Source organism: Amaranthus tricolor, chromosome 14 (assembly GCF_026212465.1).
Source record: "Amaranthus tricolor cultivar Red isolate AtriRed21 chromosome 14, ASM2621246v1, whole genome shotgun sequence".
NCBI classification, from domain to species: domain Eukaryota; kingdom Viridiplantae; phylum Streptophyta; class Magnoliopsida; order Caryophyllales; family Amaranthaceae; genus Amaranthus; species Amaranthus tricolor.
In genome coordinates this window covers 391976-419614 of record NC_080060.1, presented here as the reverse complement: position 1 = coordinate 419614, position 27639 = coordinate 391976, and the positions used below count along the sequence as shown (strand labels likewise).

The 27639-nt window shown below is 36.7% G+C and overlaps 3 protein-coding genes across 5 annotated transcripts; all 3 read left to right on the top strand.

Moving 5' to 3' along the window:
- The first annotated feature begins 283 nt into the window (after window positions 1-283).
- Window positions 284-6666, top strand: LOC130800164 (DEAD-box ATP-dependent RNA helicase 20). Of its 2 annotated transcripts, XM_057663551.1 has the most exons (10): window positions 287-508; window positions 718-1343; window positions 1428-1607; window positions 1708-1869; window positions 1973-2127; window positions 3886-3978; window positions 4087-4172; window positions 4255-4481; window positions 5384-5608; window positions 6080-6666. In XM_057663551.1, exons 1-10 carry the CDS (start codon window positions 447-449, stop codon window positions 6178-6180), a joined length of 1917 nt encoding a protein of 638 aa, XP_057519534.1. In that variant the 5' UTR covers window positions 287-446; the 3' UTR covers window positions 6181-6666. The 2 variants fall into 2 exon arrangements, 1 of the variants encoding a protein (XP_057519534.1); XR_009039370.1 differs by lacking the exon at window positions 6080-6666 and having other exon boundaries at window positions 284-508; window positions 4255-5250; window positions 5384-5522.
- A 1481-nt stretch (window positions 6667-8147) lies between these two features.
- LOC130800163 (60S ribosomal protein L27a-3) lies at window positions 8148-8884 on the top strand. Its single transcript, XM_057663550.1, has one exon. It carries the CDS (start codon window positions 8270-8272, stop codon window positions 8711-8713), a length of 444 nt encoding a protein of 147 aa, XP_057519533.1. The 5' UTR covers window positions 8148-8269; the 3' UTR covers window positions 8714-8884.
- Window positions 8885-12185: 3301 nt separating this feature from the next.
- LOC130800159 (arginine-specific demethylase JMJ20) lies at window positions 12186-21408 on the top strand. Of its 2 annotated transcripts, XR_009039368.1 has the most exons (10): window positions 12199-12527; window positions 13551-13730; window positions 14420-14579; window positions 14690-14807; window positions 15486-15555; window positions 15635-15715; window positions 16295-16351; window positions 16436-16547; window positions 16888-18818; window positions 20295-21408. XR_009039368.1 is itself a non-coding variant. In XM_057663548.1 (9 exons), exons 1-9 carry the CDS (start codon window positions 12297-12299, stop codon window positions 17376-17378), a joined length of 1500 nt encoding a protein of 499 aa, XP_057519531.1. In that variant the 5' UTR covers window positions 12186-12296; the 3' UTR covers window positions 17379-21408. The 2 variants fall into 2 exon arrangements, 1 of the variants encoding a protein (XP_057519531.1); XM_057663548.1 differs by having other exon boundaries at window positions 12186-12527; window positions 16888-21408.
- Window positions 21409-27639: the final 6231 nt, after the last annotated feature.

Here is a 27639-nt window from a genome sequence, read left to right as displayed (position 1 = left end):
GCATGATAGACCCACCTACTTGATATATGGTAAACCCTGATATATTGTAAACTTCTACTTAACATTCCTAAATCTCAGCTTAAAATATTTTGAAACCTTACCATATAATCTTGCAATTATACTATAATTCTTTTTAAAAAATATATGTAGACTTACCCAATACAACAAATTGCTTAAAAAAAGAATGTAAGCTAAAATATCAAGGGAATAATTCTTTTGTAGAACTAATTAAACACGCAAGCATTAAGCGTGGAAAAAAATCCCACCGTCCGTGATTCGCATACCAAATCGTACGATCACCAACGTACTATCTCTTTACTGCTATTCTTTTCGGAAAAATCCCCTTTTTTTCTCCGCAATTGAATTAGATTTCCGCAAAACCCTAAAGAATCACCACCATATAATCTATCTCCCCTGTCTCGATTTCTCTAAAACCCTAACTCAACATGAACTATAATCACTATGACAACCGCTACAACGATCCATCTTCTTATCGTGAACGCCGCAGGTAATTTCAGTTTGTTTATTTCAGGATCTTGAATTTATAGATTATACTTCGATTATTATACAAGTTGTTTAGGGTTTTTTAAACGCCTCTGGTAAATTTAGTTTCTTTACTTCAGGATTTTTATTTTATAGTTTGTACTTCGATTATTATGAAAGTAGTTTAGGTTTTTTAAATTTCGTGCTATTTATTGTTGTTTCATTAAATTGCAGTGATTTAATGGGCCCTCCACCTAATATGGGTGGTCCGGTAAGGGCCGCCGTACCTCCTTATAGCGGGCCCCCTGTGGGTGGGGCTCCATTTCCGAGTTACCCACCTTTTGAACCTCCGGCTAACCGTAGATTTGAAATGGGTCATGATGATAGAGGTTCAGGTGGTAGTGGTAGAGGTAGAGGTAGAGATAATTTTAGAAGTAGTGATATAGGCGGTAGGCAAAGCGGGTTTGATCATTCGAGTGGAAGCGTTGGTGGTAGAGGTTTTGATGCAAGAAGAGGAGTTATTAGAGGGAGAGGAGGAGGGAGAGGGTTTGATGGAAATCGAAGCGGTGGGAGAGGTTTTAGTGGTGGTGCATTTGGTAGAGGAGGAAGTGGTGGTTTTGGAGGAGGTGGTGGCGGAGGGAGAGGAGGACGAGGAGGTGATAATTTGGATTCTATTGCACTTCCTAAACAAGAATTTAGGAACTTGGTTCCGTTTAGGAAGGATTTTTATTCGGAGAGTGCATCAGTACGAGCCATGACGGATCATGAGGTGACAATGTATCGAGCTAGGCGTGATATTACGGTTGAAGGACATGATGTTCCTAGGCCTATCAGGATGTTTCATGAAGCCGGCTTTCCAGGTATAATGTTAGCTTATGTATCTGAATCTAAAATTTGGTGAATTTGCAATTGTGGTATTACAGTGATTCCTTATTGTTTTTTAGCTTATTGTCTTGATATCATCGCTAAGTTGGGTTTTGCTGAGCCGACGCCAATTCAGTCTCAAGGATGGCCTATGGCTCTAAAAGGTAGAGACTTGATTGGCATTGCTGAGACTGGCTCTGGGAAGACTTTGGCTTATTTGTTACCTGCTCTTGTGCATGTTAGTGCTCAGCCGAAACTAGGTCAGTAACTGTAGTCTCTATGTCTTTAAGATAATAGATTACTATATTGCTTTTTTGCCCCACCCCCCCCCCCCCTCTTACTGAGTGTGGTGCTCTTTAGAATATGGTGATGGACCAATTGTACTAGTATTAGCCCCCACTCGAGAATTGGCTGTGCAAATACAAGAGGAAGCACTGAAATTTGGATCTCGGGCTAATGTTCGGAGTACCTGCATTTATGGAGGAGCTCCCAAAGGACCACAAATTCGTGATCTTAAAAGGGGTAAATGTCTTTTTCTGAAGAACGCTTGTCTTAATGTTTTAAGTTGCAAGCTTGATGTTTTGAGAAGTGATGTGGAAGATTGATGCATTTGCTTCTTTATCAGGTGTGGAGATTGTGATTGCTACTCCTGGTCGATTGATAGATATGTTGGAAGCCCAACACACCAACTTGAAAAGAGTTACATATTTGGTACTAGACGAGGCTGACCGGATGTTAGATATGGGTTTCGAACCTCAAATTAGGAATATAGTCTCCCAGGTTACCTACTTCAATACCTTTTATTACTGGTGCTCAAATTGGTTGTGCTGTTTATATATAATATTTGAGCTATTGCATTCCATAGTGTTTGTTTGATTGGTGATAATGATGAAGTTAATCTATTAATATTCCGGTTTTCCATGTATACTTTCTCCTCTTTTCATTTTGGACGACAAAGTGCTAGACTTTCTTACATAATGTCGCTTGGCACTCAGACGTGGACATGGGGGCGTCATCTTTTCATTTTGGAGAACAATTTGCAAGATTTTTGTACAATGGTGTTGTCTAACACCCCCTTGTACCTCATAGAAAAGTCTTGACTTTTTTTGTTATTACTTGCAGAAATGATAGGCTGTATTATAAGATGTGGATGCTTACTAATTTCATGTTGGGTTTTATGGAGTTCGGGTTGGGTTATGGAAAATGATTGAGTAATAAAGAGAAACCCTAATTACATTCCTTTTGAAACCCTGCCAAGGCCTGTTTTAGCTTTCTTCATTATTATAAGGACTTGATTGTTTAGTTTGGAAAAAATTGTTGGCTATAGGTCAATCTCTTGCAAAAAGAAGATAGTTTAACTGGAAATTGAGTTTGAGATAGGGTCATTGCATAGAAACGGTTTGAATTGGGTAATGAAGGAGAAAGCATACATATTTGTGGGAGTTTAATTTTGATTGTTGCTCACATGGTGAGAGATCCCCAGTCTGCCTTTTATATAATTTTTATCTTTTAGCGTTGGATATCACCCTAGTGGTTGGTTGTTGAGTTGAAAGTGCAATGAGGAAATGGAACTAACATAGCCTGAGTTAGAAAGCTTGATGGATTATTTTTGAATTATTTGGCCTGCATTTGGTTTTTTTTCAAACAATGATGCCGGAAACAACGATGCCATAGCATTAATTCCATAAAATGGGATCTATACTTGGAACAAATAATCTAGTCCCAATGATCGTCCACATAAATTCTCTTTCTCTATGCATGCCTATCTCTTGTCATATGGCCCTCTAGGTTGAAATCTCTTTTATTTTTCCTCACTTCGGTCATCTAAATCATCTTTCGCTTCCCTCTTCCTCTTTTGAAATCTCTTTAGTTGTAACCTTCCACTGTTTCCAGCCTTTGTTGCACACCACAAACCAATGAAAACAAATTTCCTTAATCTTATCTTGAATGTTTGCAACATCCAACCCCTTTCTTATGCCGACATTCCTAATTATATCTTTCCTGTTTATAACTTGGTATCCTCATAGCAAATGCTTTTGGCCAGGGAAATCTTATTGACTATAGTTGCTTGCCTAGCTTCTGAGACCCTGCCTGTTTTGCAATCTGTTAAGATGTAAATAATTACTTAAAATTAGTATCCATGTTGTTTGGTTGAATGATATCTTCTGATTGAGGTGTGTGTCATGAATCTATATGCATACCGATATTCCACCCTGGTTAGTGAGTAGATAGGCAATTTCTAAAATACTTTGCAAAGCTTTTTCGAAACTCCCATTTTTAGATTTCTGTAGATTCTTTTGGGCTTGAGCTCTTTGTTATGGTTCTATGTGAAATGCAGAGTGCAGAATGCTCATTAATGATGACTAGATTAACTATTTGTCCTGCACTTTGTTTGTTTATGCTTCAAAAGTCTATTTTCTCCCTTCTCTAGCTTATAAGATCTCTTAAAGAGCTTTTCGATTGCAAGTTTTTTTTTTTTTTTATTTTTTTTTATTTTGCTGAAGTTTCCGAGTTGATGTGTGTCTTTGCTATATGTAGATCCGACCAGATAGACAGACTTTATACTGGAGTGCTACGTGGCCACGAGAGGTAGAATCCCTGGCAAGGCAGTTCTTACGTAATGCTTACAAGGTTTTCACTTTTAATTCTTGCTCATTTGGTGTATATTTTTATGTGTTAATTTGTCTGATATATCCGTTTATGTGATTTTTTTAATCTATTTGACTATGATGTGTCCAGGTGGTTATTGGATCAGCAGATCTGAAGGCTAATCATTCTATTTGCCAAGTAATTGAAGTCATGAACGACTTAGAGAAATACAACCGGTTCGTCTCATGTCTGCGAATAGCATTGTAAAGAAAATAAGAGTACCTTTTTTGAAATTTTTTACCCTTAATTTTTTTCCAGGTTAGTTAAACTGCTGAAAGACAAAATGGATGGGAGCAAAATTCTAATATTTGTGGAAACAAAAAAGGGATGCGATCAAGTCACAAGACAGTTGAGAATGGATGGCTGGCCAGCTCTGGCTATCCATGGTGATAAAGACCAATCTGAAAGGGATTGGGTTCTGGCTGAGTTTAAAAGTGGCAGAAGCCCTATAATGACTGCCACTGATGTTGCTGCTCGTGGTCTTGGTAGGATGATTGTGTGTTAGGAGTCTTGATTGTTGCGTTGTTGGTCTCGATTAGTGTCTTAGTAAAATTAGGCTTGCTAGCCGGCTGCTGTCCAGTTCCTGTCAAATATTTGTGGTTTGGCCGTTTGGGTGAGAGGCAGGATTGCAACGCTGTGACTTGCAAGGTTTTCTAGTTGGCTTCTGCTTTGTCTTACCAGTTACCACTTACGAGCGCAGATTTTTTTCTTCCACACACTTCTAGTCTTCAATATGGATGATAGGATGGATGCCTGTGGTCTCTCTGGTCACCATATTGCCTTTGATGGTAACGTATAGTCTTTGGGCAATTATTAGATGCTTCTGGGACAGTGTAGCATGATTTGTCCGCTAATTCGAGGTTTGAATTCGTGATTCGCCCAAAATTAGCCTAAAACTGTTCATAATTTGCTTTCTTCGATTCACGATACGCAAGAAGATTAGTGAATCATGTGACACTTGTTTGGGATTCTTCCATTTTGTTATTTTTGACATCGTATTCTGTGGGTCATGTTCTAGGGTAGGCCTTTTACGTATTTCAGACTTGCGAGTTGTGTAGGAAGCTGTTTTCTTCAGTGTAGTCATTATTATAAGTCAAATTTGACTTTGCTCCTCCGAGTGGTAGTTGAAGACATAGCCACCCATCCACGGTTATGGAGCTGGTAGTCATGGCAGCCGGGTTCAGTTTGACAAGCTTATATAATCAATTAAGGAGAGAGAATTGATGCTGCTGCTCCTTATCCCTATAGGTGAAGGTGGGCACATTTAAATGGTGAATGTGTTGTCTTAAATTTAATTTGTGAGAACACATAGATGCAGGGATAAGGGGCATATTTTAGCTTATTTTAGTAACGTGTGGTGACATTTGCTCTTTTTTCTTGCTTGTAGATGTAAAGGACATAAAATGTGTGATAAATTATGATTTTCCAACAAGTCTCGAGGATTATATTCACAGGATAGGGAGAACTGGTCGTGCTGGGGCCAAAGGAATTGCTTACACATTTTTCACACAATCAAATGCTAAGTTCACAAGGGAACTTATGAAGATTTTAAGAGAGGCAGGGCAGGTGATTCCACCTGCTTTATCTGCGATGGCCGGCTCCAGTTTTGGAGGTATTTTGCTTTTCTCTCTCTAATTGTTTGAATCCCGAATTCCCGATCCTCAGTAAACTATTCTTCTGATCATGAAATGCTTTTACATAATTTTAGAACTAACTTCGACACCAGCTGTTCAACAGAGCTTTTATATTGTTAAGAGCAAAGTGGAATGCAAAAAGTGGAAGACTTGGTATAAATTGTGACCCATTTTGTCATTTAAGTGGAAATTGTAGAAAAGAAAGTAATTGAAATCTGTATTATGGTTTTTTTTAAATTAACACTTCCACTCACCTAGAAAAAACCATTGGCAGTATGTTGATAGGAAGTAAACAATACGAAGTCCCTTTTCTATATTTCCAAATTCTCTGGAACAAATCAACAGAATAAAGGGATCTTGTGAATCATTTCTTTTACAATCAATATGAGGCCATTTCATTTTATTTACAATCAAAGCATAATCTTTGCTTGTGATGAACTACGTTTCAGGGTCAGGTGGAAATTTCCGATCGAGGGGTCGGGGAGGCTTTGGTAACAGGTCTCAGAAATCTGGATCAAATACTATACCTATTGGTAGAAGGCAATGGTAGATTAACATATTTAACAATTTGGAAATGAAGTATTTGCGTATCCTTAAGGAGTCATCATCATGTTACACAACATGATATGTCGTCCTTGTTTTTCACGGGAACAAATTTGGAACTGCTTCATGGTTGAATTCAAGCAATGAACGAAGGTACACCATTTTGTGGAGGATATTCAATTACAAAGTTGCAGCATTAGGATGCACGATACTTGTCTTTTCAATGGGTTAATGTTGATATGTATCACAACACTGTTGTGCTGCTACAATCTTAAGTCGAAAACACATCAGTAGTGATGTTCGACAAATATATTTGTTGCTTAGTTGTAGAATTTAGGGTCTTAGGTATTGTATGTTGCTAGAAAACTTTGATTCATTAGAACTTTATGTATCCACTATAAACTTGTTGAAAATCAAGATATTTGTTTACCAATTGCAAATTGCAATGTTTTGCAGAGCCCTTGAGGCTCTGATACTATTATGAACCATCTCATCTAGGGTGATTTTGATGCCGCCTTTCGTGGATATCCAAATGTCAAAGGTTCACAAGCGTAACCTGTCCAGCTTATACTACATAGTTGGTGGTACGTGGTTGTTGCCTAGCTACTGGCCGACTATCTGGCTGTTTGGTTGTTGCCTAGTTGTTGTTGACTATTGGCTGATGGTTGTACTCTGCTTAGTGCTTACCATTTTCCATGATATTTCCTTACAGTTTATTGTTTTCCTTTTTCTTTTTTCTTTCTTTTTGTCTTTAATGGAAAAATCTGGTACAATTCATTTTTTTTGAAGACTTGTTTTACAAGGCTAATGTTATGTAAACGGGTTATTCTAATATTCTTGTTTGTGTTGGTTTTATTGTTAAAATGCGGCTTCTATTTAGATTAAATAATTTAACTAATATAAATTATGAAATATAAGCTTTTTGATTCAATAGTTTCTCACAAAGATAGTTGAAAATTATATAGCATATTTATAAATCATGCTTCTGTTAAGGACAAGTTGTACAGAAGAAAATAAATGTCTTTAGTGTTAGCTTTTCGTTGAATAGTGGTAAATATAAATAGTAAAAGCACGTATTTATAATCTAATAAATCTTTTAAGATGATAAGACTATGAAATAGCGTAATGTTGAAATTTGTGCTTATTGAGACCTTAGTTGTGAGTAGCAAAATCCCACTTTTTTTTGTTGAAGATAGTTATTTCACAAAAAATAGCTTAAAATGTCATATAAACTATTGACAAAAATAAGAAAAACAAGTTAGGTCAGTTAGGTCTTGGTCAATCATGTTGGATTAAAATTTCACATATCATTATTAAGTATGAAAGTGAACATTTCAATTAGTTTAATTGAAATATTTAATTGAATTTAAGATTTTCTCGTGTTTCGACCGTTTTAAATGAAAATTTGTGAAATATTTTAGAAAAAGCAAATTTGTTAAAAAAATTAGATAGGTAAGAGAAAATTTGAAATGATTAAGACAAATTAACAACAAAATGAACGAAATAAGATAAGTTTCAACTTATTTCCAAAAGTAAGCGTGTAATTCCCAAACCTGTGGTTTGGGGTTGTTCGCAGTTAATAACTGCGAAACAGGTCATAAATTAAATAAACAAACTGCGAACAACATGCTCCACAAATACGCACAAGTAAAAAAAAAGTGAAGTAGTTGTTCCCAGTTACTAACTGTGAACATGTCAAAAAAAAAGTCAAAGCTGTTCGTAGTTAGTAACTGGGAACAACAAGTTTGTTTTTTTGACTAGTAACTGCGAACAATCCCAAACCATAGATTTAGAAATTGCACGTTTACTTTTGAAAATAAGTTGAAACTTATCTTATTTCGTTCATTTTATTGTTAATTTGTCTTAATCATTTCAAATTTTCTAACTCAAAAAAAAAAACAATTGGGCTTGGGCTGGATCAAATTTTCAAGTTCTAACTATCAGTCTATTTCCAATCAGAAATCAACCCCCTAAATAAAACCCTAGTTCATACCCCCACTATAAATTCTTAATGTTATAAACCCTAGGATCTTTCCTCTGCCGTTCTTCCCTTCGAAACTCCCCAATTCTCATCGAGAAAACAGCAATCCATCATCATGACTACTCGCTTGAAGAAGAACAGGAAGAAGAGAGGTCACGTATCTGCTGGCCACGGTCGTATTGGGAAGCACAGAAAGCATCCTGGAGGAAGAGGAAATGCTGGAGGTATGCATCATCACAGAATCCTCTTCGATAAATACCATCCTGGGTACTTTGGTAAAGTTGGTATGCGTTACTTTCATAAATTGAGGAACAAGTTCCATTGCCCAATTGTGAATCTTGACAAATTATGGTCAATGGTTCCTGAAGATGTGAAAGAGAAGGGTGCCAAAGAAGGGAAAGCGCCTGTAATTGATGTTACTCAATTTGGATATTTTAAGGTTTTGGGTAAAGGTGTCTTGCCTGAGAATCAGCCTGTTGTTGTTAAGGCTAAATTGATTTCAAAGATTGCTGAAAAGAAGATCAAGGAGAATGGTGGTGCTGTTGTCCTTACTGCTTAATTTGGGTAGTTTTTGCTTTGATGCTATCTTTTTGGTTTTGTAATAGGATCGTTATTCAGAGAATTATTCAGAAATTTTATAATTTGTGGTATGTTATGTTGAATCTGAGAATCCCTTTTTGTTGGTAATGACATTGATATGGTTAAATGAAATGAATTAGTACAATGGGTATTTGTGATTTTGATTAATTATATGATTCTGTAAGCATGATTTAACTGTGATTTAGTCTGTGAAAACCCTAATTGCTTTATATTTGTTAGTTATTGATTTTATTAAAAAAATTTCTTAGTTGGTTTAGCTCAGTTTTAATGTTATCTTTTGGTTTTGTTATGGGGTTGTTATTGAAGGAATTATCTTTGCAATTTTTTTGGTACATTATGTTAAATTTTAAGAACCTTTCTGCTTATATGAATTTGATACTATGAATTGAATTTGATTATGTGTATGGTTTAATCGTGGTTTTGTCTGTGAAAACAATAACTATTTAGCTTGATTGTTATTGGATATTATTAAAGGTTATTGTTATTGATTTGTAGAAATGATTAATTTTGCATGAAGATATAGTTTTGAATAGTAAAATGGGTGGTTGATTGCTTCTTTCTGGGTTATTTTGATGATTAAATTGATAGAAATATTTGTCGTTGTGGGGGAGATTTGAGGAAATGATGTGTTGGTAAATAGAATTTGATCTAGGTAACTGTAGTTCCATTGTTGATAGTCATAGGTGGATTTGATGATATATTGGAGGATTAGTTTTTGAGTTTGATAAGGAGTGTCGATTAGATTGAGTAAATTTCAATGTTGATTGCCATGTAAGTATTCATTGTAGGTGATTTGATCATACATCTGTAATTGTGGTTTGATTTTGAGAGTTGAGGTATTGTTGAGTTGTTAGACTTGAATTCGTCAATAGGTATGTAAGATGATTATTGTTAGCTATGAACTCTTGCTGGTTGGATGTTTAAGGTTGTAGACTTATAGCTATTATATCAATTGTTGATTTAAATGATTGGATCATCAACATCATTGTACCTAGTGTACCCTACCCATAGGAATACTATGATCATAGGAATACTATGATCAGGTTTTGGGGAAAGAAGGAAAGCGGCAACTCATACCCGTTTAAATAATGCAAAATATTACGTTCTTTGAGCACTGAACTAGAATTCGGACTTGGCTCTTACTATGAGTAGTTCTGAAGTGTATTTCCTTGCCGTCTCTACGGAGTGATTGAATAACGGGATACCAAAGATCACTAGTTCCCCATTACTTTTGTGCCGACTTGTTCTTTTTGGTATGGTTTTGATGCTGTTTAGGAGATTTTCATTTGGGCTGCTATCGGCCTAGCAAGATGACTTAAGTTATACTTGTACCGTTTAATTCATGGCTTCAACCGAAGTTAAGCTTAAGTGTGTAAGGCCATACCTTGCAAGTGAGGTTAATTGCACTGGCTGCATTTACATCACAATAGGATTTGGGTGTATGTGCTGTTGGAGCTCAAGAACAAGTGGAACTCAACTGTTTCTTACAATGCTTTTAATCTGCCATGTCCTCAATTTGTTGTAATACTTACCAAAACTTTGCAAAATGCTTTACCAAAAACATCAAGTGGGAATGTGGGATGCAACATAGCACCGTGCCTATAGGGGTCTTCGGTGTTGCATTGTGTTGGTAAGTTCATGCACGACAGGTTATCAAATACGTACTACGGGCAGTCAGGCACCATTGGAGATAATCTGCCTGTTCAGCGCAGATCGTCTTGTTGTAAAAGACCTGTTCAGTGCAAATTATGTTGTTGTAAAAGATATGAAAATAAGCAGGCATTATTTTAGCAAGTTTTCTAAATTAACTCTTAATTGTTAGTGTAATATCCAATCTACAAAGTGTATAAGGCTATAAGTATCAACTATTAACTATTAAGTACTGCTGGTTACACCCATTTGCCCAATTTAAGCACTAGCCTACTGAGAGATCACCATAATGAATGATTGTACTTCTATTTAACATGTATGAATATGCTCTAACATGTTTTAAATAGTGTGGATTAAGTCCATAGAGACTTGTATTGCAAAATACGATCAAATCTTATATGATAAACTTCGAAATGAACATAATAGAAAGAGTTTAGCATATCTCAATCTTGTAGGATTAGGACTTTTGTGATTGTTGCATTGCAAATTAAGGCCATGGCTAGGGAAAAATGATTTTAAAATGTGATTAAAATGAGTAATTGTGTTCTAGTAATAAGAAAATGAAAAACTTGATACTCCTATGATTTTGAGCTCTTTTAATTAAAAGTTTTAATGCTTTTGGCTTATTTGATTAAAACTTTTAAGTATATAGGAGTAGTATGTCTTTTTTGTTTTTTGGAAATTATCAATAGTACTTTTGAGTTTTAGCACTTTATCAACTTTTTTTCGTCAATGGTATTTCTAAGTTTTTTTTATTATCAATGGTACCCTCGTACTATTGAGCGTTTTACAACCGTAACCTTTATAAACTTTTTCCGTAAAAAATCGTATAAAACTGTTAACTTTTTTCCTTTTATTTTTCAATTCAAAACATAAAAAAAGTTAACGGTTTTGAACGGAAAAAGGTTAAAAAGATTACAGTTGTAAAACGCTCAATACTACAAAGGTACTATTGATAATAAAAAAACTTAAGAGTACTATTAATAAAGTGTCAAAACTCATGAGTACCATTAATAATTTTATTTTTTATAGAAGAAATAACAATTGAAGTATTTGATTATTATATTTTAAATTTTTTTTAAGATTATGGTTTTATTGTTATAATATTCTCTTATTTTAACATATATAATATATAATATATAATTTGATAATTTTCTCGTCTAATTATGAATCTATAAATTTAATTAATTATACTCTGACATTTGAAATTGCATCTATCTTTTTATTTTAAGTTGTGAAACTTGTTTTGTATTATTATATGTTTTTTTTTGGAAATAACCTCCCTTTAATCTTAATTTCATGCTTAAAAAGTCAAACTTATTCTATACATTTATTTTATCTTTTTATATTATATTTTGTTTTATTCTCGAATGAGATTTAATATGAATGTCAGAGTTCACAAATAAAAAAAAAAGGAAGTCTTGTACTTCCTCTGTTCTATAATATCCGCTACATTTTCTATTTTTAGCAATTTCATATTACTTGCTATATTTTCATTTTTAGTAATAAAACAATCATTTAAAGTTCTACCTATCCCTATTTTTATCTTACTCTATACTCTATACTCTATAATAAAATACTATGCTATACTCTATAAAGTAACCTAACAACCTATTTTTTCTTTTTCTTTTTCAATTAACAATAATAAAATACTATACTCTATAAAGTAAACAATCAGCTAAGTCAATCACCTTTTTTAATTCCCGTGTCCATGCAAATGTAGCAACTAAAACGAAACGGAGGAAGTATGAAATATTTTGCCATGAGTTGATTTTATATAGTTTTTACGTGAGACTATCTTATTTGAGAGGAACCTCACCGCCAAGCTTGTAAAAACCCGTGTGGAATCGTTGGCGCAAACGAGTTAACGCGGAAAAGCTTCCGAGTCGAGAATGGATGCCGTAAAACTGAAGAGCGGTTTGAGAATTGCAGGAGAAATCGAAAGAATAAATGCGAAGGAACTGAGTTATACCGAGTTCGTGAAGAATTACCTCGTCAAAAATCAACCTGTAATTCTCACAGGTTTAATGGACGATTGGCAAGCTTGCAAAGATTGGATTAACGATGATGGGGAACCTAATCTAGAATTCTTCTGTACTAATTTTGGAAATTCTCAAGTTCAGGTTATTACAACTTTTAGTTCTTTTTATAAAATTTTTTAAATTTAGATTGTGAAATCAATAATTGATAGTCCTTAATTAATTAATTTAATGCTTTATTATCGAATTTGAAGCTGATGAATGTTATAGAAGTACAAGATACTTGAATTGAGTGGTAAACTGCTAACAGTTTGTCATTAATTTGATAATATTACTTTGATTTTATCAAAGATAATTGAGCTGGTTTGTTTGTTTGTTTGGTTGTGTTGTTATGGAAAATGGCCTCTTTTTTGAGCATTGATTATATTTATGTTACAAAAGGGAATTTATATTGTTGCCTTGTTGGTTTTACTATTTAAATTGCTAAAAATAATTGAAATGTAAATTGCTAAAAATGGCCTCTTTTGATTTTTTTTTTGCTGCAATTTTTAGTTAAGATTGCATTTATATGTATGTATGTGTTGGCTCAGCAATGGAGTTTTCTACATACAAAGGAGACTTGTGCAACCTGTAAACTAGCCTTAAATGGTTCTTTAGCTTGTAGGAACATATAGGGGTATAACGCATGCAGTTGACAGCAATATTTTGTTTAATGACTCTTACGGCGTTAAGAAGTGTGTTACTATTGACAGCTTTTAATATTTTTCTTGATGTATTAGTCATAAAATTAATTTGAAACTTGGATGATGTTCCCTGTTCGTTCTTGGATTTTCCAAAGAATCCTTTACTACGCGGTGACGGAACTTTGCCAAGCCCTTTCCAATTCGCTCCTCAATCCTCATGCCTTTTATGTTAATTAATTTCATTCAGAAGTCTCATTCTACAAAATTTGATTTTTTTGCAATTCATGGTTTTGAATCGCGACTGTCATACAGCACCTCAAACCTTAGGAAGACATAATATAAGCTGCTTTTTGTGATGTTTTTGGTTGCGTGTCTGCCTGGTTTGTAGGTCTGCTTATGTCAAATGTGTATTGTGCAATTCTTTTTTAAATCAATCCGCTACTTTATTGGTTTTATCTTTGTCCAATAATGCTACACTCTGCAGGTTGCAGATTGTTATAATAGAGAATTCACCGATCAAAAGAGAGTAGACCTATCAATTTCAGAGTTCATTGACTATTGGGTTGCACTAAATGAAGAGAATAGGCAGGTTCAAGATAGTGTGTTGTCTGACAACTGTGGTAACAAGTCCTTTTTGTATGTGAAGGATTGGCATTTCGTCAAGGTATAGTTGAAATCATCCCTGCATACTTTCTGTCTTTCAATCCATTGTTCTTTTCTTGTTTTTGTTTTGGATATGGGATTTTTTCAATGAGGAGAGGAATAAGAGGATACATTTTTCTTAAGGTGTTAACCTTGAGAGAATTATTATGTTATTTTAAGATTATGCTGATGGTAAGAGGAATGAGACTTATTATTTTTACATATTATGATTATCTGGCATAGAGTGAGAAACATATTTTTTCTTAATAGTTGTGTAAAATTAGGCTGCAGGTTTTCTTAGTTTTCATTCAAATAATTTTTTTTTTCCGGATACAAGGAAGTTTTACGCTGCTTCAAATAAAAAAAACTTCGGCTTAAGTTTTTGAGTATTTTCCTTAGGGCATGCGGGGGAGAAGTGTTCATTAGCTTTGCCTTTTGGTGGCCGTAAAGCCTATAATTGATGAAGTGAACTGAGGATAATAGGGCCTTAATGCTATCTCAAGGGATACAATTGGGGTATGACCTGACCTGTTACTCTTAGAAACAGATGCAGTATATGTACTGGCAATTTATTTATCCTGCAGTAGGAGCACTCTGTTCCCAAATATGTGCAGCTTGGTAGCTGTTCTTATCATCATTTCTGTTTTCCAGGTACATAATGTGTTATTGTGAGCTAGGCTGACGTCTCATTATTGGTAATATTGTTGGCAGGAATACCCTGAATATAAGGCTTATAGCACTCCACTTTTCTTTAATGATGACTGGCTGAACTTGTACCTTGACCAGTACCACATGCATCACGATCCTGAATACCAGGAGAGAAATGAAATCAGTTGCTCTGACTACCGGTTTGTTTACATGGGACCAAAAGGTTTGGGCATCGGAGCAATAACTTTTATCTTGTAAGAATTTTTCTTTATTATTGTACACTACCATCAATTCTTGAGCATAATAACTAATGAGATTATTCTTTTCATGCAGGTACATGGACTCCTCTGCATGCAGATGTTTTCAGGTCATACAGTTGGTCAGCTAATGTATGTGGCACAAAATTATGGCTTTTTCTTCCTCCTGCTCAACGTCACCTTGTATTTGATAGGTATGTTTAGGACATATTGTTCAAGTAGCATTTGTGCATTTACTAAATTAGTGGATTGTGATCTTATATTGGAATATTGTGCCTATTTTTATCTTGCAAGAGGGGTAGACAATCAGCAAAACTCAAAAAAAGTAATACTCTTCAAGGGGATGTGAGTTACTTTGCCCCCATTTTATGGGAAGGCTGTTCCTGAGAATTGAGATGTGCTCCTTGAATTTCTTGTCACAGTGGGATAGGCGGATAGCCTCACTGTTTCTTATAGGCATACTTATGTCAGGCTTCCTGATAACATTTCATGAAGCTGTCTCCTTTATTTTATTAGATGAACACAATTTATGCGAGTGATCACTGAAAATAGGCCGTAGAGTAAGTTGTGTTGTAGTGTTTGTGTATCTCTTGTAAGTAGTAACAGAATATGGAATTTGATTTTTAAGAGGATCTCAGTCTTTATGTTAGGTATATATAGGAAGATTTTTAGACTGTGCCTAAAATCATAATATGCATACCTTTCTTGTCATCATTGAAAGATTCCCTTCGCATGAAACTCTAAATTATTTCTGCATTAGCTATTGTGTAATATCTTATTAGTTGAGAATATGGCACATGGGAGTAGTCCAAATTTATTTGAACTATCTACATAAAATCACGATGAATTTTACCTTTCTTTGATGAATACAGGTATATGAAAAGTTCTGTGTATAATATCTTTGAGGATGTCAACGAATCCAAGTTCCCTGGTTTTAAGGAGGTAGCTAAGTTGCTCGTGTTTCCTGGAGATTTTATAATGTTCCTCAGGCATGTATTTAGTCTTAGAATTTGTGTCGCAGGCTATCTGGTTGGAATGTACCCAATTAAAGAATGAAATAATATTTGTTCCCAGTGGATGGTACCATCAAGTACATAATCTGGTATGATGTCTATATGAAAATGTTAAGCAATCTGTACTTTTTGAACTTTTTGATCAGTTTTGTTCCTTTAACATGGGCAGCAAAAACCGCATTTTGCTTTTATTGTTATTGAGTTATTTATTTTTCAAGATATTGAGTTGTCAATACAAGAAATCAATAATACCCTTTTATCCCTTTGCATGTTCCTCTTACATGTGAAAGGTTGTCACACATTGAAACTAAATGGGGAAAACTCAAAAAGACGAAAGGAGTATTGGCTCATTGTTCTGGGGGTTGTTGAAGATGTTATTACTCTAACAGATGTTTGCAAATGGTCAAATAACAATTATCTCTAACATAATGTCAGTTCTAACACCATAAGCATATTGTAAAAGCAAAGAAAAAGAATAATTAGAACATTTCAAGGCTCTGAAATATGATAATACCTCATAGATCTGTAATTTACTTATGCTAACTTGTTTAAGCAAGTGCAATAATATTATGACCAAGCTTTTTTCTAGTTTTCTATTTCTTCAATTATGATGCATTTGGGTTAACACTATTGCTAATGGAAATGTATACTTTTTAATAAATTTTCAGGAAGATGCAATATCTATCAATCACAACTGGTTCAATGCCTTTAATCTTGATTGGGTGGTACGTCTAATAGATGATATCTTTCAATAGATAATCAGGAAGAAGAATGTTATGCAAGTGTCTTTTTTGGCTGTTGTTGTGCAGTGGGATTTGCTTGTAGGGGACTACAATGAGGCTAAGGAGTTGATAGAAGACATTAGGGACATATGTGATGATTTTGAGAGCCTCTGCCAGCGTAATCTTGCTGCTAATACAGGTAAAAGAATTTATGAAGTCTTGTATGTAAAGCATGACTAACTATTAGAAGGCATTGGAGTATGACAGTGCTTGTTAAAATGTTACAAAAAGTTTCGGCTACCTAATTGATTGTATGAAGTAGGAACTTCTTTTATGCTCCTTGAAACATCTCTAAAACGTCGCTATGATAAAGGATGATATTCTTTTTCTGCTAAGTAGATTTAAATGTTATCAAATGAATGTTATGGTTTAGTCTTTCATTTGCTTTATAAACTAGGTAGTCTCATAAAGATGCGTGAAATTCTGTCCTCCATGAAATCGGCTCATTGTAGCTCTTATTTTTTGTTCCTTGTGAGCAGGAATGAACTTCTATGATTTCTTCTCCTTTGTTGTGCGCATGTCTTTTGCCAACTTGCTCCATCTTTGCAATCCATCTGGAAGCTGCAAAACTGATTTACATGCGTCATGTTCATGGGCTGATCATACAATATGGAATCTAATTTCTATAAGGAGAGTTGCTTTAAGAATGGAATCGACAAGTCTATCAAAAGACAGGGGAGTCTTGTTTGATATCCAAAAGATCTGGAAGGATCCTTTTTTTGTGGAACTGTTCTCTGCTCTGAACCGAACGTATGAAAAGCTTTATGACCAATGTTGTCTTAACTGTGTAGATAAGGATGTCCAACATGATGGCATTAATCACTGTGATCTAATCAATGGAGTTGGGTCAGTTGTTTCCAGTCCAAAGAGTCTCATCAGCTTAATTGACTGTATTTTGAAAGATTCTACTCCTGTGCTGTGTAATTTACAAATCGATGATCTCAGAGAAGAGAAGTTAGCTTCTTTCTAGATCCATCTACAATGTTCTAGCGTGCTGCGGAAATACCTTGGAAACTAATCTAACTATAATTTGAACTAAGACGATTCTGGACTTGCCAAAAGTTCTCCAATATGCACATCTTGTCCTCTGATGGTAGAATATACATCTACTCAGGTGGTGCAAGGTATGTGCCTCTAGTTGGTGAACTGACTCTTATGCTGGTTTAATGTTTTGCACTTCAATGGTTTAGGCAGCTAAAAACAGTCCGAGGGACTCATTGATAGTGTTGTAGTCTGTAACTCTATATCATTATCACGTTTTGTACACATTGTCCAGCATGTATGTTAAACATGCCATCTTCTTTTGTTTTGACATCTTTTATTTTAATGTCATATTAAAGTAATTGTCTACATGACTTCTCTAGAATTTGTAGTTATGGATAATCCGGTGATAGAATGGGCTTTCGTTGGTCTTTTATCATTGATAGTGGAATTAATTTGTTCAAGGTAGTTTATGTAATAGTACAACTTCCATTTAATTGCATTGGGGTAATGGAGTGCTGCAAAAAGCAGTACAGCTTATTGCTAGTTTAATAACAATTTAAAGTGCTCAATCTGGATGTTTTGTTTGGGAATTTTTCCTCTTATTTATACGGAAGCTCAAATAATATATTGTCATATTATCAGGTATTGGAAGCTTTGAAAACACTTAACTAGTTTTTTGCTTCATCTAACCATTCTCAGAAAGACAGAATTATTATAATGTTTTTCCTTTTAATTTTCAACTCTTTACTTGGTCAGTTGGTTGTCTTCTCTTGATCATTTCTTTTGTCACATTGTATTAGTTTACCCATACCCTGTAGCTGTTCACATTCCAGGTCATAGATAAGTATATTGTAGATCATTGAAAGTTGTGTTCACTTTTGTTTGTTATAGATGCACATGCTAGCCTTTGCATGGGGGAAATTACTCGTATATGGAAGTTCACAATGACTTGATCTTCCTTTTCGCTCTCAAATTTTAATGAATAATAGGTTTCCTCAACTCCCTGTTTTGATAAAAATAGTAAATTGTTTAGCTTGTTGGTGCACATATTCAAAAACTAGTAAAATATGCTCATGTTCTGGTTTTGAGTTTTTAAGAGCTTGTTTTCTTTAGTGGGCACAGATAGAAAGCTATGTTTTATTCAACTTGTAACATCTTATACGTGGTACAATAATTTGAAACAGAACTTGGCCCTTTTAGATGTAGAACTGAATTATATCTGAATAAAAATAATGATATTTTGATGATTGCTTTTAATCTCTAATTATGTTTGCAATGAAGTTTGTTCTTAAGCTTGCTCTCAGTCTCAATACAGAGAAGAGTATAGTCAATTATTGGCCGTGAAGTTGCAAATTGTGTCTGAAATCAAGAGACAATCGAAAGCAATCTCTTTGTTATACAAGTGTAAGGCAGCGTACATGCACCGGTAAGTCTAATGCCACCTAGACGGGAGCTACCTAGTGAAATTGGGAGTAATGTAATGTTGTTGCTCTTAATCTCTAATTATGTGCTAACAAGTATTTGACATTCTTGGTTTCAGTACATTTCTCTATTCATGAAATGTGGTTTATTGATACATATTACTCTTAAACTGTTTATTTTGTTTTTTAATCATAGTGAGCATGTTTTAATCTGTGTCTTCTACTTCAGATTGGCAGATGCTTACCCTTGTGTCCTGGTGATTTTAGTCCACTTTTTTACAATTGTAACTTTTATGTTTACCCTATTTCATGGACCAATGTTGAAGTTTAATTAAAATTTTTCTTGTATTTCTTTCTTAAAATAGACTCTTCTTATCTTTCGTGGCTTCTAGTACTTGAAGAATTCCCTTAAATAGTTTTTGAATAAAGGAGTTGAAAAGGATAGAAGGTACAAACTATTAGAACACAGCACAAGGGAATTCGTAACATGTTTCTAAACGCTTGTATTTTCTTGAATAAGCACTTGTGCCTTGACTCAAAACAAAGTAAATATTATACACAACAATGCAAAATCCTTAATGCCAACATAATTTACTAGAGGCATAATCTTAGATAGTAAAAAAAATAAAACTTAAATAATTTCGTACTGATTTTGGGATTTGTTCTCTCTAACGTATAGACTTACGTAAAGTTTAATAGAATCGGCTATTATGTTTGGTTCAAGTTTGTGGTTTGTGCATTTTGCTTTTTGACTAGTTATAAGTTCACTTCAACACCAATGAAGGGAGAATAAGCCCTTACTCTGGATGTCTAATGGGTCATAGTATTTTAATTGAAATGAAGTGAATGTATTAAAATAGATCTTATTGTGGGGTTACTATGAATTATGGCCATATAGATATTCCCATTTTATGAACTTTGGGTTATAGAAATTCAAACCTAAATGAATTTCTATATTATCATATAGTCACCAATTGATTTTACTGTTTAGGACTTAGGAGTGCATATAATACTGCTGTCTAATATCTAAGATGTTATAATTTTCAAAGGCATTATAGTGTTTGTATGGTCTACTTCTTGCAAGGTTGATTATTCTTGATTGTCTTTTTCCCAGCATTAATTATCTTGTTTTAGGTTCATATTTTAATTCTCGAAAGCTGTATTTTAAGATGTGATGCTCAGCTGAAGAATTTAAAAGTCATAGTTGCACATGGATTTTTCTTGTATAATGTGAGTTTCTCTTATGTAGAACATTCCAATGCCTTTGGTCTTCCCTTTCACCCTCAGAATTAGTAGTAGCATTGATTTTCTCAATCTTGCGGGCTTTTGTAAACCCTATTTGTTTGTAGTTGGTACATGCAGCTGTTCTCGTATCTAAAGCTGATTAAATTTCATATGTTAGTAGGTTAAAATTGCTCATGTAATTTGCTTTATTTGTCTTACTGAGCAACAAAATTAATCAATCCTTGTGACTTTTGTAGGCTAGCACTCTGCTACATAAACTTTCATCGTCCAATCAGGAAGAAACTTATCACCTACTTCGCGGTGTCTTTCTCCTTGATGGTTATTGCAGAAGAACCGCAGAAGTGTGCTGGGAATCAAAGTGTTACAAACAGAAGAAAAGAAAGGAAGAATGATTCAGAGAATGTGGATTGCTATTATCACAGTGATTGAGTATTACAAAACCCTTCTTTCGAGAGGAAGGTGCTCTCCCAGTGACACTATGTGTTTAATAAAATTTTCCTGCCTTCCTTCTACCCCATTTTCTTATTATATAAACAGATCCATAACAAACTTTCTCAAGTATGCTCTTAACAAGGTAGCTAGGCTAACAAACTCTTAACAAACTTTCTTCTAGATTTACTATATTACCCTCTTCCCTCAAAACTGTAATTATCTCCCAGGTTAGCAACAATTGGTAGCTTCAACCATCTTCTAGTGACTTTTTTTTGGGCCTTCTAGCATAAGTGAAACGGATATCTGTTTTGGGCTGGTTTCTTGCAATACCCCCTACCCACAGATTCACCTTGTCCTCAAGGTGGAAATTAGGATATCTGAGGTGGACTTCTTCAAAGGACTCCCAAGTAGCTTCAAAATCTTGCAAACCCTTCCAATGAATCAGGACTTCCATATTAGCTTGAGAATTGCGCACCCCAAGCACAGCCCAAGGTTCCACCTCTAACACCAAGTCAGCAGTCAATTGGCTAGGAAGATTGGTCGGTTGATGCCCTGCTCCTAAGGCCTTCTTGAGCTGGGAGATGTGAAAGACGGGATGAATTTTGGACCCTGGGGGAAGTCTCAATTTATAGGCAACTTGACCAATCCTTTCTAGCACAGGGTACGGTCCATAGAACCGAGGTGAAAGTTTCTCATTAACACGCTTCACTAAGGACTGTTGTCGATACGGTTGTAGCTTCAAGTAAACCATATCGCCTACCTGAAAAGAACCCTCCCGTCGCTTCTTATTCTCATATTGCTGCATATACACTTGGGCTTGAACCAGATGAAACTTCAATTCATCCAAAATAGCATCACGTTCTTGCAATTGCGTTTCTACCGATGACACAGTCGTGTAGCCAGCGGAGAATCGAATCAAATGAGGGGGATCCCTGCCATATACGGCCTTGAAGGGGGTGTAATTAGTGGCGGTATGAAAAGAAGTGTTATACCAATATTCAGCCCACGGTAACCAGCGAGCCCATGTGTGCGGTTTACGATTCACAAAACATCTCAAATACGACTCTACGCCTTTGTTGACGACCTTAGTTTGGCCATCTGTCTGAGGGTGGTAAGCTGTACTGCGCAGCAGCTGAGTGCCTTGTGATTTGAATAACTCCGACCAAAAGATACTCAGGAACACCTTGTCCCGATCTGAGACAATGGAGCCGGGTACTCCATGTAACCTCACCACCTCAGATATGAATTTTTGGGCCACGTTCTGAGCAGTATAGGGATGCTTAAGTGGAATAAAATGCCCGTACTTGGTCAGTCTATTTACTACCACGAGTATAGTGTCCCAACCTAAGGACTTGGGTAATTTCTCAATGAAATCCATAGAAGTGTCCTCCCAAACCCTCTCAGGAACAGGTAATGGTTGGAGGAGTCCTAAAGGGGACAAAGTGGACAGCTTGTTTTGTTGACAGACATGACAGTGCTGCACATATTTTGCCACGTCTTTCCTCATCCCGAACCAGAACCATTCCTCGGCCAGGCGCTGGTAGGTCTTGAGGTCACCAGCGTGCCCTCCTACCGCGGAATCATGGTATTCTTTGAGTAATTTAGAGGTGAGCTCACACTACTTTGGTATTACTATCCTCCCTTTATATTTTAAAACCCCATTTTCCAGAGAAAACCATTTTGGTGTCCCTTCTCCCTTTTGAAACTGAGTTACCAATCGTTGCAACGTGGCGTCCTTTGCTATAAAAGCCTGCACATAATCCCATCGTAACCCACACCACACTACCAGAGCGCTATACGTAACCTCAGGGCTGTGTTGACGTGATAGAGCATCGGCCACTTTGTTCGTAGGGCCTGGTTTGTAGTGAATTGCAAAAGTGTACCCCATCAGCTTACTGACCCATCTTTGGTATGCTTGCCCCACCTCTCTTTGTTCCAAGAGGAACTTAAAACTCCACTGATCAGTGCGGACAATGAAATGACGACCCAACAAGTAATGCCTCCACTTCTCTACTGCAAAGACTATGTCCATGAGTTCTTTTTCATATATAGGTTTACCCCTATTGCGAATGCCCAGAATCTTGCTGTAGTATGCAATGTAGGGCTGGTAAAAGCTGACCCGACCTGCTAACCTGATCTGAAACCGACCCGAAATTAGCGGGTTTGGGTTTAGATTTTTGACCCAATTAATTAAATGGGTCAACCCGACCTGATCTGTTTATTTAATGGGTTAGGTTCAGGTTGAATATTTAAACCCGAAAAAAACCTGTTTAACCCATTTATTAAGTTGGTCAATCAGGTCAGGTCGACCCATATTAACCCATTTATTAACCCATTGAAAATTTTTTAAAAAGTCATAACGAATAAAGATAACTAGGATAACTGGATAAGTGCCAAGGCCCAAGTGGTAATAAACCCTATAAACCTAAAATAATCATAAACCCATTGAAAGTTTGAAACGGCGCCTTCCTCAATTCCTTTCCACTCCAGTCTCTGTGTGACAGTGCGACTGCGCCTTCGCCCTTCTCCTTCCTCTTCTCTGCGGCAACTTCTTCTCAGTGTGACTGTGCGCCTTCTCCTTCCTCTTTTCTGCGGCACTAAGGTAAGAATTATTTCTTTGTTTTCCCATTTTTCTGATTATTTTTTTGATCGATTTTTTCTGATTTGGAATGTTTTCGATTTTTTTGATTTCAAAAAACTTAATAAAAATGCTTGTACTTTGTTCGATTATTCTTCACTAAAATGGTGTTTGGATTGAGATTTGGAATCTTTCTTTATGAAGCTTGTACTGTGTTCGATTTCAACTCCATTAATGGATGCAAGTATGTTATTTTACAGTGTTTTTGTCATATTTTACAGTGTTCAATTATTCTTAGAAAAATTATCAACTCCATTAATGGATGCAAGTATGTTTTACAGTGTTAGCCATGAATTAGTTTTTATAATATATGGGTCAAATGGGTCAAATGACCTGAAATATATGGGTTCAATGACCTGAAAAAAAATTAGCAGGTTAAATGGGTCATTATCAGGTTGACCCGACCTGCTACAGATCAGGTCGGGGTTTCAATTTTTGACCCATTTAATTAAATGGGTCAGGTTCAGGTCAAGGATCTACTGACCCATTTATATATGACCCGAACCTGAAAACGACCCAACCCGACCTGTTTGACAGAGAAAAATTAGGTGCTGCTAAGATAGGAGCATTTACCATGGTCTTTTTAAGAGTGTTAAAGGCTGAAGTGGCGTCATCAGTCCACCAGAAATTCTCCTTGCGCAATTGATCAGTCAAAGGAGACGCGATTTGAGCATACCCCTTGATAAACTTGCGATAGTACCCTGTCAATCCAAGGAATCCCCGGAGCTGCTTCAGATTCGAGGGGCAAGGCCAATCCAACATAGCCTGTATCTTGGACGAGTCCACTTCCACTCCGGCTGCCGATATCACATGACCAAGATATGCCACCCTCTCTTTTCCCACTTCACATTTCTTGAAGTTAGCAAAGAGTTGTTGGTCTGAAAGAACCTGTAGAACTTGGGCTAAGTGTCTCTTGTGTGTCTCAATACAAGGGCTATATACCAGTATATCATCAAAGAACACGAGTACGAATTTACGTAGGAACGACTTGAATACGTCATTCATAAGAGATTGAAATGTGGCCGGAGCGTTGGTTAGCCCAAAGGGCATGACCAAGAACTCGTAATGACCTTCATGGGTACGGAAAGCGGTCTTATGAACATCTGCGGCCTTCACACGAATCTGATGGTAGCCAGATTTTAGGTCCAGCTTGGTGAAGATGGCCGAACCCCCCAATTCATCAAGCAACTCATCAATGGCGGTATGGGAAATTTATCTGGAACTGCTTCCTTGTTTAGGGCCCTGTAATCTACGCAAAAACGCCATGACCCGTCTTTCTTCTTCATCAATAAAACCGGGCTAGAGTAGGCACTGGTGGATGGTTGAATCACTCCTGCTCTGAGCATATCCGCCACAAGTTTTTCAATCTCATCCTTCTGTGTTTGCGGGTATCTGTATGGTCGAACGCTGACGGGATTAGCTCCACTACGCAACACTGTAGCGTGTTCAATACGTCGTTGTGGAGGTAACCCTTCCGGAAGGTGAAACACATGCTTAAACTCCTGTATCAACGATAGGAACTCTTCCGGGATGGTTGGCTCATTTTCTCCCTTACCTTCCAACTGATTCCATTCCAGGAGGTATCCTTGCCTTTCCCTCTGCAGAGTTTTGATCATGGCCTTGAGAGATATTCCCGTTCGCCCCAGATAAGGATCACCCCTTAAGGTGATCATTGTACCTCCCAACTGAAATTTTAGTGTCTGTGTTTTCCAATTTGTTGAAATGATCCCCAATTTCTCCAGCCATTGAATGCCCAGGATTACGTCTGAACTGCCCAAGGGAAGAATCAGAAATTCTTCAACGATTGTGACCCCCTGGAGGTCCAGCACGACACCTTTACATACCCCTTCCCCTTGTACTGTCTCACCAGTGCCTAAGGTCACCCCAAAACTTCTATTTTCTGTTGGGTTAAGACTAAGCTGCTGCGCCGCGGCCTTGGAGATGAAATTATGGGTTGCTCCTGGATCAATCATCACTACCACGTCTTGCTCATTTATGATACCAGCCAAACGCATTGTTTTTGGGCCGGTTAGTCCCATTACGGAGCTCAAGGAGACTTCTGGGGTCAAATTTGAGTTTGGATGGGTTATATAGGTTTCATTAGCACTTACTTCCGCCACCGCGAACTCTCCTTCTTCCGCCGTTTCCTCCTCCTCATCTTCTTTCGTGAGTAAAACGCTCAACCCCCTGCGCTGACAACGATGGCTAACCGACCACTTCTCATCACAACGGAAGCATAGCCCTTGCTCCCTCTTCTGCTGAAGCTCTTTCTCGGAAAGCCGCCTCACCTCACCGGAATTTTTGTAGGGATTAAGGGTGTTTCGATTTGTGAAAGGATGGGGAGTGATGGCGTTGGGTGTCTGGGTTGTTCTTGAAAGAGGGTGGCTTTGATTTTGGTTAGTGGGGTGTGGGTATGCACGTGGGTTTGAGTTAGGGAGTCGCCACGTGGGCGGATTTAAATTCGGCTTGGGCCTTGGGCCCAATTTCCATCTCTCCTCAATTCTTAAAGATAGCTCCATGGCTTGATCCAATGTAATCGGATCTAAGATCCAAACCTCAATCCGGATTTCCTCCTTTAATCCCTTTATATATTGCCCTTTTGCTATCTCTTCTGGTACACCATCTATCGGAGCCAGTAGTTCAATGAAACGGCGCTGGTACTCCGCTACTGTTCCAGTCTGTTCATGAGCGAGCCACTGCTCGTGCAACGTGCCGGTGGCGGTAGATCTGAAACGCCGGAGGATTAGCCTTTTCAGTGCTTCCTAAGAAGGTACCGTATGACGCCGACGCTCCCATTGATACCAAAGTAACGCATCTCCTTCTAGCGCCACAATGGCGGCTTCTAGTTGATCTTCTTCCCCCAATCGGTAAAAATGGAAGAACCGCTCCGCTCTGAGAATCCAACCATCCGGATTCGTACCGTCAAACAGAGGTAGGTCAAGCTTTCTCATTTTCCAGTTTGATTGACCTCCTAAGTGACCTCCTTCTCCACTTTCCGCCTGTGATTGAGAAGAAAATGGGTTATCCCATGTCGACGGCGAACCGTTCAACGTGGACCGCAGGTCTGATCGGATTTTTTCTTGACCCGCAGCCAGCTGATTATTTAGGTCAGCTTTGAGTGTTGCCAATGCCGTAGTTATTTCCTGGGCTACATGCGCCGGTAAGCCAGCCATCTCTTGTTCCAGCAAATCCAATCGTTGCCCGTGGTTTAACCTGGCCATCTATTTCTGGATCGATTCCGCTCTGATACCAATTTGCTGGGAATCAAAGTGTTACAAACAGAAGAAAAGAAAGGAAGAATGATTCAAAGAATGTGGATTGCTATTATCACAGTGATTGAGTATTACAAAACCCTTCTTTCGAGAGGAAGGTGCTCTCCCAGTGACACTATGTGTTTAATAAAATTTTCCTGCCTTCCTTCTACCCCATTATTATATAAACCGATCCATAACAAACTTTCTCAAGTATGCTCTTAACAAGGTAGCTAGGCTAACAAACTCTTAACAAACTTTCTTCTAGATTTACTATATTACCCTCTTCCCTCAAAACTGTAATTATCTCCCAGGTTAGCAACAATTGGTAGCTTCAACCATCTTCTAGTGACTTCTTTTTGGGCCTTCTAGCATAAGTGAAACGGATATCTGTTTTGGGCTGGTTTCTTGCAAAGTGAGACCTCTCTTTTCGGTGTATTTTTTGATGATTTGCTACTGTTTTTAGTGTTGTTTTTTTTGTGTCCTTATCTTAGTTAAGAATTGATATCCGTCCACGTGAAAACAAAACATATTTAATAAATTTTGGGATGTTCGGGTTAAACTGTCGCGTTTCCTATGATAATTATGAGATTACAATGGATTTCTAATTTCGTGCCCACAGTGATAAAGAAAGAATCAGAATGAGTCTGCTTTTTAAAAGGGTATTTTTCATGTAAAATATTTTGAATATTTCTAGACAGAGCGCAATGCATAATATTGAAATTGATGGCTGAATAGCTTCTTCTTATGGACGGGGACTGGGCTGAGGAAGGGGAGGGGGTCTTACTGAATGGCGTGTAGCTTGAGCTCTCTGTATAATTGTATTTGTATTGTACCAATGATTAATTAATCTAAAATAGAACTTAATATATAATTAAAGTTTTAGCAGGTATCTGACATAAGTAATTCCTGTCCATTTTTTTATTCCTTATAGGATTGTATATTGATAATTGTGCTCTTTCTTCTGAAAGATCTCTTTCCTCTAAAGGATCATATTTTCGTAGTCCTAGTTGAAATAAACTTGTTCCAAGTGTTTCTCCTAGTGTTGCAAACCCTTGTGTTTATGGTTTCTTTAGGTCATTCATTTGAGCTTTTAAATTGTCATGTTTTCTCCTTGTTACATGGACCTAGGTATAATCAATATCCTCCCTCACTTCTTTCTTGATCTGATCCCTGCCTTAATTTTCCTAACTCCTAAGAATTGGTATAGTTTTTTAGATTATCTTTTAGAATCTATTTTGAATCTGTAGAAGGGACAAA